Source organism: Athene cunicularia (assembly GCF_003259725.1).
Source record: "Athene cunicularia isolate RWA chromosome 18 unlocalized genomic scaffold, athCun1 chr18_part1, whole genome shotgun sequence".
Taxonomy (NCBI): Eukaryota; Metazoa; Chordata; class Aves; order Strigiformes; family Strigidae; genus Athene; species Athene cunicularia.
The window spans coordinates 6,224,595-6,242,675 of NW_020799123.1; the positions used below are offsets into that span (position 1 = coordinate 6,224,595).

An 18,081-nucleotide genomic window follows, 5' to 3' on the forward strand; every position below is an offset into this window, starting at 1 on the left:
AGTAGCATTTTGGATGTTTGCTCTTGTGTCTCTTATGAATGCAAATTGAAAGGAGTGGTTCTTAGCCCAATTCTGTAGCTAGGGAACAGCTGCATTAAAATGAATTTAACACCTGGATTCCCACAGGTAGCAATAGAGGGTCATTAATATCAAAATGCCCTTCTAGATTTCTGGACTGTATCCCCTTCCCTTCACCCATGTCCACACCCGGATAAGCCAGAGCAAATGCACGGGGAAGGTACTGATGGGGCAGGACAACCCAGGTTCTGTGCCACTTACTCTCTGGGGTGCAGTCTGTGAAGAGGGGCACCAGTAAAGGCACATTGTCTATGTTCTGCAGGTGAGGTCTCACCTGATGGATCCCCCGTGGGAGTTTGGCCTGAAAAAGAGAAAAAGACTAAGCAGGGGAGCATGTGTGTGGGAGAGGCATTTCAGACAGAACTGAAGTGAGAATTATGATTCCCAGAATTATGCAACTTCAACATCAGACACAAACTGATGTCCCTGCAAACAGAATCTGGCTTTCCAAAGCCACTGTAAAAAGTCTCCTGCTAAAGTTCTATGCTGACAGGCCAAGCTGTCTGTGCTAGCCCTCAGGGTTTGTAAGATCAGCACGACAAACCTGTGCTCAAGGATTTCTAAGGACTTTTTACCTGTATGGAGAATCTAGTCAGAGACTATGTGCTGTTTCCCAGCAACCAGATCTACTTCAATTGTAGCCACATCAACATACACCAAAGCAAGAGTTCTTGCTTTCCAGGCCTAATAGAATTTATCTTTTTTAAAAAAAAATCTGCATCTCTCTTTGATATGCCTCTAACCTCTGCTGAGCAGGTCTGAGTTCTTTATGAGGCAGGAAGAGCTTGTCCTGCACTCTGACTACTGGGCAGCACCAGCCATGGCTCACAGCTGGAGGACAGACAAAGTTTCTTCTGTCTGCATGGAATGTGGGGATGTTTCCACTCCCCACAGCATGTGGGAACAGGACCCAGATGGACTGAGGTGTGGCTCTCAAGGCTACCCCATATGTGGTCATCTCCATTCTTAAACTCCAAAGAAAAGACCTATTCAACGAAAGTGATTACCTGAGAGAATCCCAAACTTCCCAGGTTCTAGGTACCAAGCTGGAAGAGGATGGGGGAAATAAAGGAGTCCCAGTGCAAACCAGTCAATCAATCTGCTTGGAGGAGGAATTCCTTCTGGGACTAATGAGGTGATACTGCTGACCATGACAACAGCACAAGGTGTGTAGGAAAAGGGGGCCTCACCCTGTTACAGTCCTCCAAGAAGCTGGGGATATCACTGTCTGTTGGCTGAAAGCTGATGAGATCCGAGTGCCCCTCCTCTTCCATCAGCAGAAGCCCCTCCACATCATCTCGAGAAACTGGAGCAGAGAAGCAACATAAACAATAAGCACAAACCTGCCTCTGCCACCCCTTGCCACCCACATGATATATTCACGTGGCGCTGCAGAAGCCAGGAAATGTGAGGCCTGATTTTCTAGGTTAGCAACACTTAGATCCCACTCAGTCATCTAAAATGCAGTATTTTCAGATGACTAATCTGCTCAGAGGTAGATATGTGAGCCTAGTCTCTGCTCTTTTGAGGCATGAGAGTTTATCTGTTCTGCTCTCTTTCTTCTTTTAGGGGAAGAAGAGAGCAAAGAAATCCCACCTGAAGTAAGAAGAAAGAGTAATGCACAGGCAAGAGACCCTCTGTGGCTTGACCAAGGCCCCAGCAAGAACCAAAAGCACTGATAAGCAGTTGTAAAATCATGGCAGCTGGTCCACAGAAGGATGTTTGTTTCCAACAACTGTGGTACTGACTGGGGAGAAAGGCTGTAAATGTAAGGTGCTCTCACTCACACACACACACCTCAGGCCCATCCAGTTTTGTGCTCAAAGCTCTGAAGGATCAGGTATCTGGTGAGGACACCGGAACCTATGATTGGGTTTAAAAGAACCATCCAGGAAACACATGGCATTCAAAGTGGCTTAGGTGCAGTTCTCTCACCCTGATGAAGGTCGTCGTGCAGAGAGCCAGCATGGCTGGGGCTAGAGGGAGGGATCTCTGAGCCAGGCACATCACCATTAGGCGTTAAAGATATATGGCAATTCCAGCCAGTCTCAAGACCCATCTTCTCAGCAAACACCTGTAGGTGAGCAGGAGAAAGATTTTAGTGTAGCTGTCCCGGCCAGACCATTGTAGATTAATGCCATACTGGAGCATAGATACCTTCTGGCCCCATTAGCTAGCAGAATCAGATTAACCTTAGATTGCATTGGAGCTAAACTCTCTAGTCAGACAACGAGGGGGCATGCAAGTTCAGGGGGTTCAGCAGAGACAGCTTACCTTGCTTTTGAGCTCATCTTCCAGGGAGAAGTAGACAAAACGAATGCAGGCATTGACCAATCCATCAATGAGGCGGACAATATCAAGGCGGGCCTGATACTGAGATGAGACCATTCCCATGAAGATCTGTCCACTCAGAGCCTGGATACAGTCTTCCTTCTCCATCACTTCCCCAATCCCTTCTTCAGGCATGCAAACAACACGCAATCGCATTGAGACACAAAGGGCCACATGTGCATCAAAAGACAAAATACACATGGTGGGAGAGGCCACCACGATAACACCCAAGGACACAGCACCCAGATACACAGAAACATGCAGATACAGACACACACATATATAGGAGGAAAGATGAAGAGACATCCATTTGTCCCAGCATACCCAATCACAGAAGCGGTTTCAGGACATCCCCACATATGCGACCAAGAATACAAGCATGAAACAGTGAGCATGGAAAGGAAAAAGATAAAATGGAAAACAGGGATCAGTCGCAAAGAACTGGGGCAGAAAGGTACAGGATGCGCTGCACAATTTTCACATGTGCATTTTCAACACATCATACTGCGCTTAAACAACATGGTGAGTCTAGCTGAGGCAGAGTGGCATCAGAGTACAAGGGGCTGATGCAAAGGAACTGGGTCATGTTCCCTACAGTGACATTGCAGACACTCCCAAAGACCCTGCAAAGGTTCTCTGACAGGGCTCCTTCACCATCACCAGATCAGCCTGTGGTGAATGGGAGCTGGATGCTCCATGAGGAGCATGAGGAACAAAATTATAAAACACTTCACACAGATGCAAAGCTTGCCATAGGTGGGACTAAAAAGTGTTTTGAAAACTCAGTCACAACTGCTTCCCAGCTGTTGGAAACCCCATTATTCACATTTTACAGAATGGGAGACCAAGGCAGAAAGAGATTAAGACTGCTTTTCCAAAACAACCTACTGGAGTTATGTAATGGTATGTGCTTATTTCTCAGTTTCCATTGCTGTTCTGGAGATGTACAATTTATCTAGTGGGAATCAGTTCCTCCAGCACAGCAACAAATTCCATTAAGGGAGAATAGTCACATATCACCATACATTTAATTCCTTTGAAAAACCCAACATATGTGATTTCCATAAAGTTAAAAAAATGGCAAACCAAGTATCAAAATACCCAGAAGTCTTGACTCTCAGTTCCCTGCTTTAAGAAACAGACTTCCCACTAGTAGAATTTCTCTGTAAGCTTCAGTAACTTAACTAGAAACATACCTACCAGCTGCTACATCACTACTTCCTCTGGAAATGCATCTACTTCAGAAACCCTTAGTTCTCAATTTCCATCTGCTACTCTGAATAACAATGTTCTTGCAGCTCTAGACTGATCAGAAAGCAAGCACCTGGTCCAGCAGCAGACCTTGTTATTGACAGCACGGAAGACACATACCATCTGAGCTCCAGCTATTCCTCCGACTGCTCTGTTTGATGGGCGTTGTCCCAGGCAGATCACAGCACGTGAAGATCGCACTCTGCCCGGGGACCTGCACCAGTTCTATGCACTTGCCATTGAGCTGGGAGGACAAGGCACAATGCATTGGCTTGTATGCAAAGGCAGAACAGTATCCTGAGAGACAGGCTCGCTGGTAGAAATCTAGGACCTTCTTCCTATGTGGAAGAGACAAAAAAAGACAAAGTTAGCAGAAATGTGCTGCATTTCTGACAACATATGCTGTAGTTCAATGTAGAAATCACCAGTTGGGTATTTGGAAAAATGTATTCCATGAAGAGTGGTCAGAGACGCTGAAAAAGCCCTTCCTTACTGTTTCTGCATTCTCTAAGCTGCAGGCACTACAGGGCAACAAAACCACATATTCCAACACGGGCAGTGGTGAATGTTTCTTTTTGTTCATCAGTTAGATTGATGAGTATGAACACAGTACTCTTTGAATACACTTATTAACATAATATGCTCTATATGGCTGCCAGATGACTCCAAGAAGTTCGCTGCATGACAGCAGAAGGTTAATTGATCAGAGAGAATTTATCTGTAGGGAGATAAACACCAAGGAAGGAACTGACAACTCTGACAATAGTATCTATGACAGAGATAGTTACAATAATGGACTTGTCTCCGATCCCCTTTCAGAGTTTGGGTCCCAGGAGCTGTATGTGACGTCTCCATCTAGTCAATATTCAGTCACTGGAATAGTGTAAAGTTCCTTGTCTATGTTGAGCTCACAAACGTAACAAATTAGACTATACATAGGATTTTTTATTAGCTTCTAAGATGATAAATATTCCAAAAAGGACCGGTGGGAGTTTTCTCACGCCTGATGATAAGCAGACCTAGAAGAACGATGTGCTGCTAATCAATGAAACTAAACATTACTGGTCTGCTCTGCTAGCAGGAACAGAAATTTTGCCTACAGATGAAAATGCAAGACACTGTCAGATATTGTAGCAGGATTAAAAGGGTATGATGGATTGTGGTGGAGAGGTTTGAAGCTGTCAACAGGCTCTGCCACCAGCATGTGACCTGATTATAATTCCTGGCTCTACTACACAGTACAATCAGAGTCCACTTATAAGGGTTCACAGATACAGGAAGAGGTGGCTTAGTCTTACAGTCCACATTGCTATAATTATAACAACTGTAAGCAGAGACAGCTCATGTTCATAACCTACTTGAAGCTTCTATTAAATAGCTTAACAAGCATCAGTAAAGGGAATTTTAACAAAATGACCAGGTTCCCTCTGCAATTTATCTGAAGGCCCTGAATGCACCAAATGACAAAGCTGCCCACCTGTCAGAGCCAGAGAGGGGGTAGATATCGGTACCGTCCCAAAAGTCTGTGCAGGCCTCAAGGATGATGTCAGCTGTCCCATGAGAAAACATCTGCTCAGTGCCTGAAGTGTAGGAGAAAAGTGAGTCAGCATCATAGAGGTTCCCAGGAAAGCGATATCGTATCAAGTGCTCCCATATTTGCTAAAAGAGAGCATTCCCTCAAACCGCCTTGATGCACTCTGGATATCCCCCTTCCTCTGTTGGAAGTGTTCAGTCTCCATTGAGAAATTAATAAAGACTGCATGATATGTATTCAGCTATTTGTCTGTGAGTACAAACAAAGCTGTGATAAAATGTGAGCCACATAGTTCCTATTCTCCCCTTACACTGTCTAACAATCCTGCTTCTACAGCAGGTGGGATAATACCTTGCTCCCATATCCAACAGAGCAGAAGAAAAGATATTCCTGTGTGCCTCCTCATGAGAGTACAAGCACCAGTGATAAGCCTATGGGGATCAAAGTGCATTCAATTTTAGGCCAGGCATGGATCTAAAGGGTAAGAGCTATTCTTGAACACCTTCCATTCAAGTAGCAGAAGACAATTTAACAGTGCAACCCATGAGATAGCAGCCTGTTTCACAAAGCGTCCTGAAAACGTGTTAAATCAGGATGGGTCAAAAGTTCAACATAACAGACTCTAAAAAAGTAACTCATGTTGTGATCAGGGAAGAACTGAAAATCAATGGACACCACAGCTTGTCCTGTTTTTTTTCTTCCACTACTTTTCTCTTTAATACAGACTTAAAATCTTTTATTCCCTTTTGGAGACAGAGGTGTTATAAAACATTTCTCAAAGGAGTGTGGTATCACTTGTCTGATGCAGGACCCAGGCACAGGACACAAGTTAAAGGACGCAGGGCTGCCTCCCCCTCCACACTTCCTGCTCCCTTTCGTTTGCACTGATAGATTAACATTGCACACACGTAGACTTCTCTGTCTAGGTTCCCTCCTCCAGCTGCTCTGTGACTTTGCCCCCAACAGCTTCAAAGCTGATCTAATGAAAAAAACATCACTGCCAAGAAAAATGAGCCCAAAGGCTTCTTGCAGGCATTGTTGCTGACTACAAATGCTCACACTAGTTGATGAAATCAAGAGCCAAGAATATCCATTTGCACAAACCAGGCAGGGACCTTCAGGAACACCGGAGGATTTTCCAAAACATAGCAGCTCCCTGCCTTCTGCTATAAATAGTCATCACACGCCAAGTTTATCAGCATAACAAACCTCCGAGACGAATAGAAGCTGTGTGTGAAAGAAGCAGCCTGTCTCATGGACACAAAGGAGTACTTGTGCAGAGCTCTGGTTAATTTTATTGTATAAACACCTAATCCTTCCCACCTTGCTCCTATGGTCAGATAATCCTGGCTAGGAAACAGGGAACAAGAGATGTTATGGATTCATGCAAAACCTATGGCCTGGACACAGAGCAAGAGCTTGCAGATGACCACAGGCACAGACATACCGACGGTCCTGCCTGACAAAACTGGATTCCATTTCCCATTCCGTGCCATCAGCATCCCACAGGACAATCCTTCTGAGGGGTAAATGATAGTGACAGCACACACTATAAACTGGAAGGAGTTCATTCAGCTGTCATTGCCAGTAAAGTGAGCTCAGCCTCTTTCCTTCCTATATCATGAACTTGAAGGCCAGGATTTCTCTGGCACAAGGGAGAAAGCTAATGAATAGGACAGGGAGTGTGACTAGCCATTCATGACTGCTGGGACTCATTAGGAAGAACCAAGCCACTACAGATGAGCCAGAGAGACAAAGAAAAAGGAATTGAAGAGTGCAGCTATAGCAAAAGAAGACAGAGATGGTATCAAGCCACTTTACTCCACTGAAGATGCCAGTGAGCCCCTCATTTCCATGTGGTTACTATGGATTTGGGATGAACACTGCCAGATGGTGAGACATATATTTCAATGGAATAGCAAGGGAACATACAGATAAGCTACCTCCTGTTTCTGCTACAGCTGTAGAATTTATTATGTATCTCCCTTTGACTTCAGCACACCATGGGAGTGGGTGGATTCAAAGATTTATTCACAAATAATCGAGAGGTTAGTTATGATCATCTGGTCTGACTCTTCTGCATAAACAGAGCCAATTTATATCAGTTAACCCAATATTATTTGCATAATCCATTATTTCTGATTGTACACATTTTAGAAAGTTTCAAGGGACAAGACTATCATGTGAGAGGTGTTCCAATAGTTAACTAACCCCACTGGCAAAATTCCTCTTAGAATTTGCTCTAGACAGCATAATCCAGGTCACACATGTATTCGGCTGAGCTTCAGCCTCTAAATTAAACCGTTTAAAAATGAGGATAAGGAGTTGAAATGAGGCAACATTAAAGGTTTTTCCCTACTCTAGGAATCTCAGCATCAGAAACATTCTTGCTCACAAAGGCAAGATAGAAGCAATCAGGGCAAATGAAAAAGCTCTTCCCCAGATTAAGATATGAATTTAAGAACTGGGTAATAAAAGTTCACCTGGTAAAATTCTGGCCAGCATAAGAATCATATTTCAGATTCAATATTGAACATATGTCAGCTCCAGAGAACTAAGTTCAGTCAATTTAAGGTATTATGAAGAGCCTAAGAGCTCTAACATACAAGCTGTTAAATCTTGCTGAGGTGCTTTAAGACCTCATGGTGCCCAGCTGTATGTCTTTTCCATCACAGTCCATTCCTATTAGAATAGGAAGGAGTAGGAGTGGAGAAGTCAGCATGGCTTCAGGTGTTGTGTTCATGGTCACCATGAGTGTGCACGGGATTTCTGTGATTTCTTCTTAGTACACAATATAATACACTAGACAATTCACAAATATAATGATTTATGATTTGGGTTACCAGAGGGATGAGCATCACTAACTAAAACCTTAAGTAATATTCAACCCTGTGCAGTATCAGTTTCACTAAAACCTTAAGTAATATTCAACCCTGTGCAGTATCAGTTTCACTACCATAATGAAGTCTATTCAAAACCCAACAAAATCCCCACCTTGCTCTGCCCTGACATTTAGTCCCAGAAAATAGGTTTACTATGTGTTATCTAAGATAATTTTTAAAAATTATTTATGATCCTGGAGTAAGCAAGAGCTGGGAAGAACTACCTCCACCCCACCCCTCTCAGTATGCCATAGCACTGATCACTAAGGTTTGTTGAGTATATCTGTACTGGCCATGGGCAGAGCAAGGCTACCGCCCCACAGGGACTCCAGACTATTCCAGTCTGGAAAGATCCTCCCATACCAAGAGGATGCCCAAAGAAAGGTGCAGCCTTACTGGTAGTGGTGTCCTTCACAAAAAGGTTAATCATGTGGCTCAGGGGTGGTCTCCTCTTGGTGATTGATGAAAGCTTCCCCAGGATTGTCTCCTTAACCATCTCATCACTTGGCAAGCGGTACAAGGCCAAATAGTTCTCCTGCTTGAAAAGATCTTTAGCACCTGGTGTGAAACCTGAAACATAAACACAAGGAGAAAAATTGGGCTCTAACCAATGCAAAAGAAAGGGTCTCTCTCTTGCTTCTGTGCCACCCACTTTGCCTGCACTCCTTCTGACATGTGCGCAGCAATAGGGCGGTGAGCTGTGCTCACTGTGCATCTGCACCAAGATGGCTCAACATCTATGATGAAAAACATTCAGAAACACTAGATGTTATCAGTAATGTAATGTAGATGTAATTACAGCTTTCGTGCTTCTGGTTCATTGAAGAAACTGTGACACCGAAGGACAGGCATAGAAGTGAGTTCAAGGCTTTCAGGTTTTAATCCTAGTGTTACCTCTAATGTCACGTCTCCCCTCAGTTTTCCCATCTATAAAACAAGCTGAGGTACCTCCCATCATTTATACCCAAACTCCTGGTAAAACATTACTGCAAAGACAGGGCAGCTATCTGTCCATTAGCAGGTGTTCTTTGTCCCCTGATGAGATTGGCAGACTCGAGCCAGAAGATTTCCAGCCTAGCCAGGGCTGGCTGGAAATACCCTTGATGACATTTGTTCCTTTGATAGTGTCTACAATGTCAGAACTTGCCAAAAGCAATCTCTTTAATAGACTCTTCTGGCAACCGAACAACAAGAGTCAGTGCTGTAATTCCACCTTCCCAGCAACCAGGACTGAGGAAATATTCTTCTTGTGCTCTCTAAGGATTAAGTGTCTTTTGACAGCTCTGATTTCTCTGTGTCCACTCATCCAGTTTCTCCTTACCTATTAGCCTGGCAAGCTCACAGAGGCCCCAGGGCACGTGGACAGGCAGCACAGCATTGTGAGTTTCCTGGAGGGCAATGTTGCAGAGGTGGTCAGAGAAGCGGCACAGACGCTCTGTTACGCTGGCATTGCAGAGATTGAGCAGCACGTTCAGGCCCAGAGGCTTGAGGGAATTCAAGTGCATGTGCCAGTTGGAGTCATCAAACTGGATGCAGGAGGGGTTCTGTTGGTCTTGGGACAGGCTAAGCATCTCAAGGTGGTAGTCACACACAAAGTCTTCAGCCTCACAAGCCAACACCTCACTGTCACCAACAACCTGGTCCAACAGACGGGAAAACTCTAATTGGTTACGATGATTACAGCTTGAGCCTAGAATCCTGCAGAGAATTCCCAATTAAATTCCCAAAAGGGCAGACTCTACAAGTTTAAGTCTGTCTTACAGCTCCACAAATGACTACTTGTGTGCCCTTTCAGTATGTCTCACCTGAGCATGTTCCTCCTCTCCACCCTCCGTGTCCTTGCTAAAACTCACATTGGACCCAGAGGGATGCTTGCTTCTGCTGTTTGGCTTTCGGTGGGCATGGGCATCGGGAGCCTTTGGGGGGTCATTAGACCAGCTGCTCCTCTCCTGCTCACTGGTCATGTGGACTGTGTCTGCCAGTGGGCCAGAGAGCAAAGCATCTCTTTCATGGGGCTGCAAGAGACCAACAAAATGAACAGTGGTGATTCAGTGGCTGAACATGAGCCACTACTGATTCACCTGGTGCTTTAGGATTCCTGTAAAAGAAGATCTTATCCTCACTGCTGCTATATCTTTTTAGCAAAGAATTATGGCATAGGACTTCCCTAGAAGCAAAAGGTCCCCTGTATAATACCACATTGTGCTGGTCAGTCAAACTATGATTAGAGCCAACACACTGCATTATGGATTACATATCACTCACCTCATCTTCCATCTCAGGATGGCAGAAGGACCGTGTAGAGAGCTCATCAGTCAGATCTTCATGGCTATCATGAGGTGGTTCCACCTTCCCACTGAAGAACAGAACAGTCTCTGGGCTGGGGTTTGGCCAGGAAAGAATCCCCTGCTTGTCTACACAGCAGAGCACCTAGAACATCCCACAACACCCCCAAGAAAGCAAAATCTCAGTGAAGACATGTCTCAGTGTTCATTCATAGCTGTAAATATCATAAGTTTAATAAATACATGGGAGGACAGATAAGTCTCTCCTTCAACAACCTTCTTTCTTAAGAAACTGTACCTAATAACCCTCCAAGAAATCCAAGAATTCCTTGCTCTAGCAGGATTGATGGGTCATTTAACACCAATTTTATCTCAAGATATTGCAAAACTAGACATGAAGACCATGGGAAGTAAGCAACTACTCAACCTGTTTCACCAGCTAATACCTTATCAGGACTCAAACTAGCTGGTTCTTGAACAGGAGTCAAGAGGGTTATGGAACCAGAACCAGAGCTGGAAAATACAGACACCTTGTTAGATGCCACAGAGTGTCTCTAACCATTGTTTTAGCCTATAAATGTCCTTCTTGGACAAGATAAGACAGTTATTAACTCTTCTACAAAAACAGGTGCCTGAAGGGTTTCTAGTTCCAGCACAGTGAACTGACTGCTAACAGTCTATGCTCAGGGAAGGACGACATGAACAATGCAAATGAAGCAGCCACAGAGGGCTCCTCCTTCTGACAACCCAGCAATACTCACAGTGACAGATCCCAGACTATGGAGCAAGCTGGAAGTGAAGCTCAGAGTTGGGGATTTGCCTTTTAGAACACAGAGGAAGTGACTCCAGATACAGCGTATCATTTCCTGCCAAAGGAAGCAAAGGACATCAGCCAATTAAAGACTCATTCAGTGAAAGATGATGGGAGAGAAGGAAAAAAGGGAGTATGATATTACCTGCTTTCAGGTTCAACACAGTGATACACTGTAAGATAAACACCAGTCTCCGTGGGAACCTGTTAACTGATACGGTGCTGATGTTCTCAAGGGAAAGGCATTTCTTCCCCCTTCCAGAGCATGCTGACAGTCTGATTGTGGAACTGAGAATTCACTGAAACTACCAGTGTCTATCCAAAAACACAGGAAAGAATTCTGAAGTGATTTCATTTGGGGTGATTCAGTTGTTGTTACCTCTTAGTATTTTTTCCTAAGTTAACTCTCATCCCTTTACATTATAGAGTTTGAGGCCTTAAACATCACCATGCTGCAAACTGGGTAAATGGAGTCACTGTGGTGAGGAGACCTGCCCAAGGTTACTTACTGAGGCAGTGACAATGTTGGAAATAAAGCCAAGGTGCCCTGACCACTCCATCATTACAAATGAATTGCAATTAACATGGTGATAATCTGAAAGAAGGAGATATTTTGCAAAATAAAAACATCAAGTTGGCACCCTTCATCTTCCACACAAAAATGTTTCAGAGGGAGTCTGGATGGCAGCCATCAATCGAAGCACCAGAGCTGTATGTTTTTCTCTGTGCGCTCCTAAAGCCAGCAAAACCAGGTTTGCATTACAGTGTTATTTTATTGCTTTTTAGCTGTTGGTCTGGAATTCTGTTACTGCAGAGCATTACCCCCAAAGCTCCTTAGATCAACTTCCTTAGTACAGCCATAAACTCAAATGCAAAACAATTATAAGCTATTTCCAGGAAGAAAGCAAGCTCTTATTTAACCACCTTCTCATAAGCAAAAATGTTACATAGGTACAAAAGGAAAGAAGAAAATCTTATCAGTGAGGAAGGTCAGCTCAAATCACTCCCATTTAGCACCTGAAAAACATCTCAGCTAAATGACGAACTGGTGCAAGAAGACAACAAAATACTCAGCAAAGGCAGCATATGTATATGCATCCATGTGCACTCCTCTATCTGTCTGGGAGCAAGGAGATAGGAACTGATTCTTAAAATACCTAGGGATTTTTAATCACTCCTGGAGTCCATCTGCCTCCTTATGGAAAGGGGAATCTTAATGCCAGATTAGACAGAAAAGTGTCTTTCCTCTACCCACCTGTTTAATCTGGATGATGCAATTTATAGAGTGGCCAGATGCAGTTCCTCCCCCAGAAAAAGGTCTTCTGAAGGTTTATTTGTCCCAGCTTTGGAAGCACTAGTAATGTGCTTAAGCTCGTTAAGGAGCATATGAAACAGGATCAGACTTTTTAAAAGCCTGAACATCCCATGGTCCCCTCTTCACATTTGCTCCTGGTGCTGACCACCATCCCCTGTTCTTTAGTTTTTGGCTTGAAGAAGGAGTTTTTTCCGGTACAAGCAAAACACATCCCTTCTTTCTGACACACACCATAAAAAGTTTGTTTTACTCTTGGAAGAGAAGGACTTGAAAGAGGTACTTTCTTCAGGACAGAAAAAGTTGATTTCAAACCATTTGCAATATTCAGAAAAGCACAACCGGGCACAGTATCAAAGTCACCTCAATCTCTGGTCAGCAGAGCAGCATTTACATGGGAAAGTGTAGGGGAAAGACATGCAACCTGCATGCATAGCAAATTAAAGCAGCAAATGAGTGACAATGGACAACTGACACAAGTAAAAAGGGTCTAGGAACAAGCAGGAGAACAGAGAGGAAGGGAAAGGATATCATGAAGTTCTGCAGTGAAGATGGAAGAAAACAATTCATAATAATAGTACCTGAGAAGATACCATCTCTGTGTAGCTGCTGAGAGTGTCCTCTGAAAACTTAGCAAGCTGCAGCAAGAGAAGAGACCAGTTACTATAATCGTGCTCAGAAATGTGTCATGAGGCTCATCCTTCTCTAAATACTGTGCCTTCAGAGAGAAGAAAGCAGGAGTCCTGCTCTGTAGGAATCACTATACCAAGGCAGACCAATAGTTCATCAAAACAATTAAGTCTTTAATGGACTATGTCTTTATCTACTTGTGACACACAGTCAAAGTGCTTGGTGCTATACATCACAGAAGAACACACAGTCATCACCTAAATGTCTACAGAGGAGGCTCTTTCTGGATGGTCATTTTTAGACAGAAAAAGCCAGGATAGACTCATCTGTTTTTAAGCTATATGTGTCAGTTAAAAGAAGGGAGCTAGAAGAGTGGTTGTAAAAGCAGGTGCCTGGATCATAATGGACACAGAGGAATGAGGTGATATGAATGGGATGTGGATAGGAAATGAAAAGAAATTATAGCAGGGCACTACCATGGGGCTCTTGGAATTACAAGAAATTTACTAACTCAAAATTTGTGCATCCAGCAAAAAGGAATTCCATAGTAGATGTAATTTTGGAAAACAGTTTAATTTAAGTATATTCATAAGCATAAGTGAATATAGAAATTATATTTGTATGTAAATAGAATGACACCCCAAATAATAGTGCATATATCTGGCTCTTTAAAAAGTATCAGTTTAACATAGCTGAAAAAAACAAAGACAAATTTTTCATAAATAATTTAAACTGAGAACTATGAAGGAGGATTAGGAACTGTTTAACAATATTGTACTAAAATTTGAAAAAGCAACAATCCATAGTAAAACTAAAAAAGTCCAGTTCTGAGTGGAAGTGAAAATAGAAGTGAAAATTAACATAAAAACACAAGAAAGCATACCAATAGGTAATTAAAACCACTGTTTGTTGAAGTCAGTGAAATTGCAAATGATATTCCAGGCAAGGCAGACGTGTTAAATAAATATTGCTATTCCTTATTCAGTGATATAATCATACCATATGATAACTATGAAATATTTTCCATTCTAGCACTAGCTGCTGAAAGTAAATATGTTTAAATTAGCAGGTCTGGACAACTTTCTGACTGTTACTGCTGATTTTGCACAAGGCTTGAAGCATGGATTAAGTCCCAGTGCAATGGAAGAAAGCCAATGTGCCAGTGCCTAAAAACAGTAAGGAGAACAAACCGAGTTACCACAGGACCCCAGACAGACTTTGATTTCAGGCAGAATAACAGAGCAGCTAATATGAGACTCCAATAAAAGAAAAGAAGTGGAATAATACAACCAGCACCAAACGCTACAAGTATATGAATAATAAATCTAATCAAACTATTGTAATATCTTTTTTTACTAATTATTAATTTGACTGATAAAAGTAATGCTTTTGACATGGACTATTTGGTACTTTGACTAGATACAAAATGCTTTACTGGTTTTCTAACAAAAACTAGAGTAATACCAGAGAAATAGGGCCCATATTAAATATATTAGAAGCAGATTATCTCCAAATGAAACAGAAACTGAGGAATTATTTGCAATAGGATGTGTTACTAGCTCAAGCAGGGACAAATTATGGGTGTTTTGTTAATAGCCTGAAAGAAAACTAAAAAACCATTACTGATAGAGAGTGTAAACTATACAGTTTGGAGCAGGGTCCAGTAATAAGGCGAACAGACCATTGCTACAGAACAGTATGGACTGCTTGGTAAATAAGCAAAAACATGCATACCAACAGGTACAAAAGTAAGGTTGCATACCTAGGAGCAAAAATTAAGGTTGGACTTAGAGGATGAGGACTCTATCCTAGAAAGCAGTAACTGTAGATTATCAGCTGGACAAAGCCTGGCCATTTAAAGCAGTGGCTGAAAGATCTAATACGATCCTTTGTTGCACTAACAAGGGAACATAGAGTAGAAAGTCCAAATTATTCTGAAATTTAGCACAAGCACAACTTTTACGGGAATATTTTGTGAGTTTTTGAGATTCATAATTCTACAGTGATCCTGAAGCACTGGAGAAAACTAAGAGGAAAGCCAAGAGAATGATCAGAGGGTTGGAAAATATGCTTATAGTGATTCAAGGTGCTTAAACTCTTTACTTAACCAAAGAGGCAGTAAAAAGGCATGTGAGTAGCTACAACAGACCAGAAATTTGATTGACGTGCTCTTAAACCTAGGAGACAAAAGATGTAAACGTTCCAAGGGCTGGAAATCAGATACTATAAAAATTCCCACTAAAACAGAATGCCCATTTTTAGTAGTGAAGATAAATAATTACTGAAACAACCTATCAAAGGCAGTACAAATGTTTTCAAACCAACATCAAATTCCTTTCTAAAAGGAATGCTGCTGTAGTCCAACTATAGTAACAAACTTGAGGCAGGGGTTTGTTTTGGGGGGCACCAGTTTGTGTCCTGCAGGATGTCTGACTAAACCAGTCATGACAGTCACCTATGGCCTTGAAAAACTGGGAATCAAACAGCTTGAACACGATGGGAGGGGGCAGAAGGTGAAGAGTGTCACACAGGCCACGTGATTGGAGAGGAAGAGGGTCTTACCTACTACATTTTGAACAGAGTAGAGAGAAGGAAGAAGTGAAATAGGGAGGCCAAGAGAAGACTGCCCTAGTCAAGGGGGAGAATGACCAAGGCACATCACAACAGTTGTTCTGCATCAGCAAGGATGGAGGATCATGTTTGAGATGTCACAGAAAAAGCTGGCTGGACAGAGTGAGCTGCCTGGCAAGAAAAAGAAGACAGGAAAGAACATGAGGAAGGTGCAAGTCTGAAGGACAAAGCAAATGTGTATGTTGAGAATGATGAAGCAGGGAAGCCAAGGAGCTCTGGCTTCTCCCAGCCAAACAGCAAGGTGTGAAGGGAAAGAGGAAAGAAGGTTCCAAAGACAGAAACCAAGTAAAGCTGAGAATGAGTAGGAAAGGTAAAGTGGAGAAAACATTGGAAAGAGATGGTAAAGGTGCAAACACCACTGAGGGAGGTAATACGTGTCCTCCCTCCCAGGACACAGGCAACTTAGTCGTGTACGACCTACAGGGAAAAGAATAGAAAACACAAACCACAGAGGCCAAGGAAAGCCAAGAAGGAGAGAAACTCTCTCCAAGTACAGGCATAACAGAGTCAGCACAGAAGACAAACATAGCACAGTGCATGTCACCAACACTGCCACCAGGAGAGAACAAGAGACATCCATCAGTGCATCCAGTTCAGGATCACACATCCATCAGACTGCCAAACTCCACTCCCCAAACCAGCACAACCACCAGAAACTCCTCTTACTCCCTGATCCACTGCAAAGGCCATACCTGCAAGCAAAGCCCCAGAGCCTCAGCCCACATGTTAAAACAAGGGGTTGCAGAGGATCTCGTGTATCCCACTCCTCAGTGGCTAAAAGTTCTCTAGTTATAGTCACCACAGAGCATTCATCTCCATGTTGATCCCTCTGAAAGATTAAGCTTAGCTGATAGAAAGGACATGCCTTGAAGAGATTATTGGAATCACTGGAGGTTCCTATCACCTTGGGATAACTGTAGATGAGTTGAAAAAATTAAAACATCTGTTCAAGAACAAGCCACACTGCTCCATGGAGAGGGCACAGCTGGGACAACCAAAGATCCAAAGCTTTTACAATAATGTGGACACATCTACTGAATCCACTGTGCTCACTTCACAGAGCCCTTCCCACCTTCTGTCCCTTTCTCTGCAATGGTTTGATGTGGAGAGATACCTACCAGTGAGGTGGATGAGGCCTTGCTCATCTGGGCCAAGACTCTGGCTTCTCCAAAGGCTGTAGCAAGAACCCACAGGACAGGGAAGAGCAACGGAAGGATGGGTAGGACACCATTCACCTGAAAAAAAACTGTAATCACCAGCAAGCACAGATACAACAAGAAGTCAGACCTCTCACATGATATCTTTTCCACCACAGTGAGAGAGGATGGGTAAAAGGCAGAAGGCAGTGGCAGGAAGGAAGGAGACTGCTTGCACTGGAAGCAGTGCAGCACAAGGAGAAGCACAGGAGGGAGACACACACACCCTTCAGAGTTTGTAATGAAGGAGGCCATGAATATATCACACCAACTTGCAGCTGATTTTCCTGCTGAATTTGACATAAAGGTTACAAGTTTAAAGGGCAGGGATACTATACACATATATGTAGACATACACATACATATATACATACGTGGCAAGTGAGAGAGCACAAACAACATAAAGGGCAGTCTGGAGGGATTGCCAGGGTAAAGCTGTTTTCTTGCTCCACTGACAGCTCCTGGATCCAGCACGCACACATGCAAAGGATGCTGTCGCTTCAGGGAGGGAATCAGTCTCGGTGGTGCTCTGGGGAGGCAGTGGAGTGGAGCTCAAAGCTCTCCTTTACCTGTAGCTGAAGAAGAGTGTATTGCCAAGAAGCAATTCCAGGAGCTTTGAAAATGAAGCGCACAGCATTAGTGATCAGGAAGCCAGCCTGCAATTCAAACAGAGACGACACTGTCAGCTAACAACTAGTACATGTAGGGAAGCAGTTTTCACTGCCTTGTAACATTCTCAGCCCTGGGAAAGTCTGGAAGATATACTTTGTCTGCTGCTGCAGTTCCTCCCTCCACTCTCACAGCTAGACGGCTCAGCATTTTTGCTTCTCTGAACTACCCAAGGTACACACAGAGTCAGTCGCATGAGTTAGGACCTGGCCACAATTTCCTGTTGATGGTTGCAAATTCTTCACCTTTCTTGTCAAAACATGGCTATAGTCAACAACAAAGGCTTGAAATGAGACCTACCAGTACAATAGGGACAGCATATTTCAGCATCACTGACTGTACAGTGAATCTCTCATTATCCAGGGCTGTCACAGGACGTGACAAAGCCATTTCCAGACACCACCTAAAAAATGGAAAACAGCCTGAGATTTTAGCAACCAAGACCCTAACTCCACACCTTCCTCAGATATA

The 18,081-nt window shown here is 43.3% G+C and overlaps 1 protein-coding gene across 4 annotated transcripts in view; it reads right to left on the reverse strand.

The window, feature by feature from the left end:
- The window catches only part of TMEM94 (transmembrane protein 94), a 46,333-nt gene that overhangs the window by 12,031 nt on the left and 16,221 nt on the right, over positions 1 to 18,081 (reverse strand). For 2 of the 4 annotated variants that reach the window (XM_026860943.1, XM_026860940.1), the window contains exons 7-21: positions 17,911 to 18,013; positions 17,511 to 17,597; positions 16,864 to 16,980; positions 13,066 to 13,122; positions 11,123 to 11,227; positions 10,342 to 10,506; positions 9,882 to 10,091; positions 9,398 to 9,713; positions 8,473 to 8,646; positions 5,138 to 5,240; positions 3,781 to 3,998; positions 2,353 to 2,534; positions 2,014 to 2,152; positions 1,269 to 1,384; positions 280 to 379 (exon numbers count right to left, since the gene is read on the reverse strand). In XM_026860943.1, coding sequence (XP_026716744.1) covers positions 280 to 379; positions 1,269 to 1,384; positions 2,014 to 2,152; positions 2,353 to 2,534; positions 3,781 to 3,998; positions 5,138 to 5,240; positions 8,473 to 8,646; positions 9,398 to 9,713; positions 9,882 to 10,091; positions 10,342 to 10,506; positions 11,123 to 11,227; positions 13,066 to 13,122; positions 16,864 to 16,980; positions 17,511 to 17,597; positions 17,911 to 18,013 — 2,192 coding nt within the window. The remainder of the gene's footprint in view (positions 1 to 279; positions 380 to 1,268; positions 1,385 to 2,013; positions 2,153 to 2,352; positions 2,535 to 3,780; positions 3,999 to 5,137; positions 5,241 to 8,472; positions 8,647 to 9,397; positions 9,714 to 9,881; positions 10,092 to 10,341; positions 10,507 to 11,122; positions 11,228 to 13,065; positions 13,123 to 16,863; positions 16,981 to 17,510; positions 17,598 to 17,910; positions 18,014 to 18,081) is intronic. The other 2 variants (XM_026860941.1, XM_026860944.1) reach the window with 2 other exon arrangements.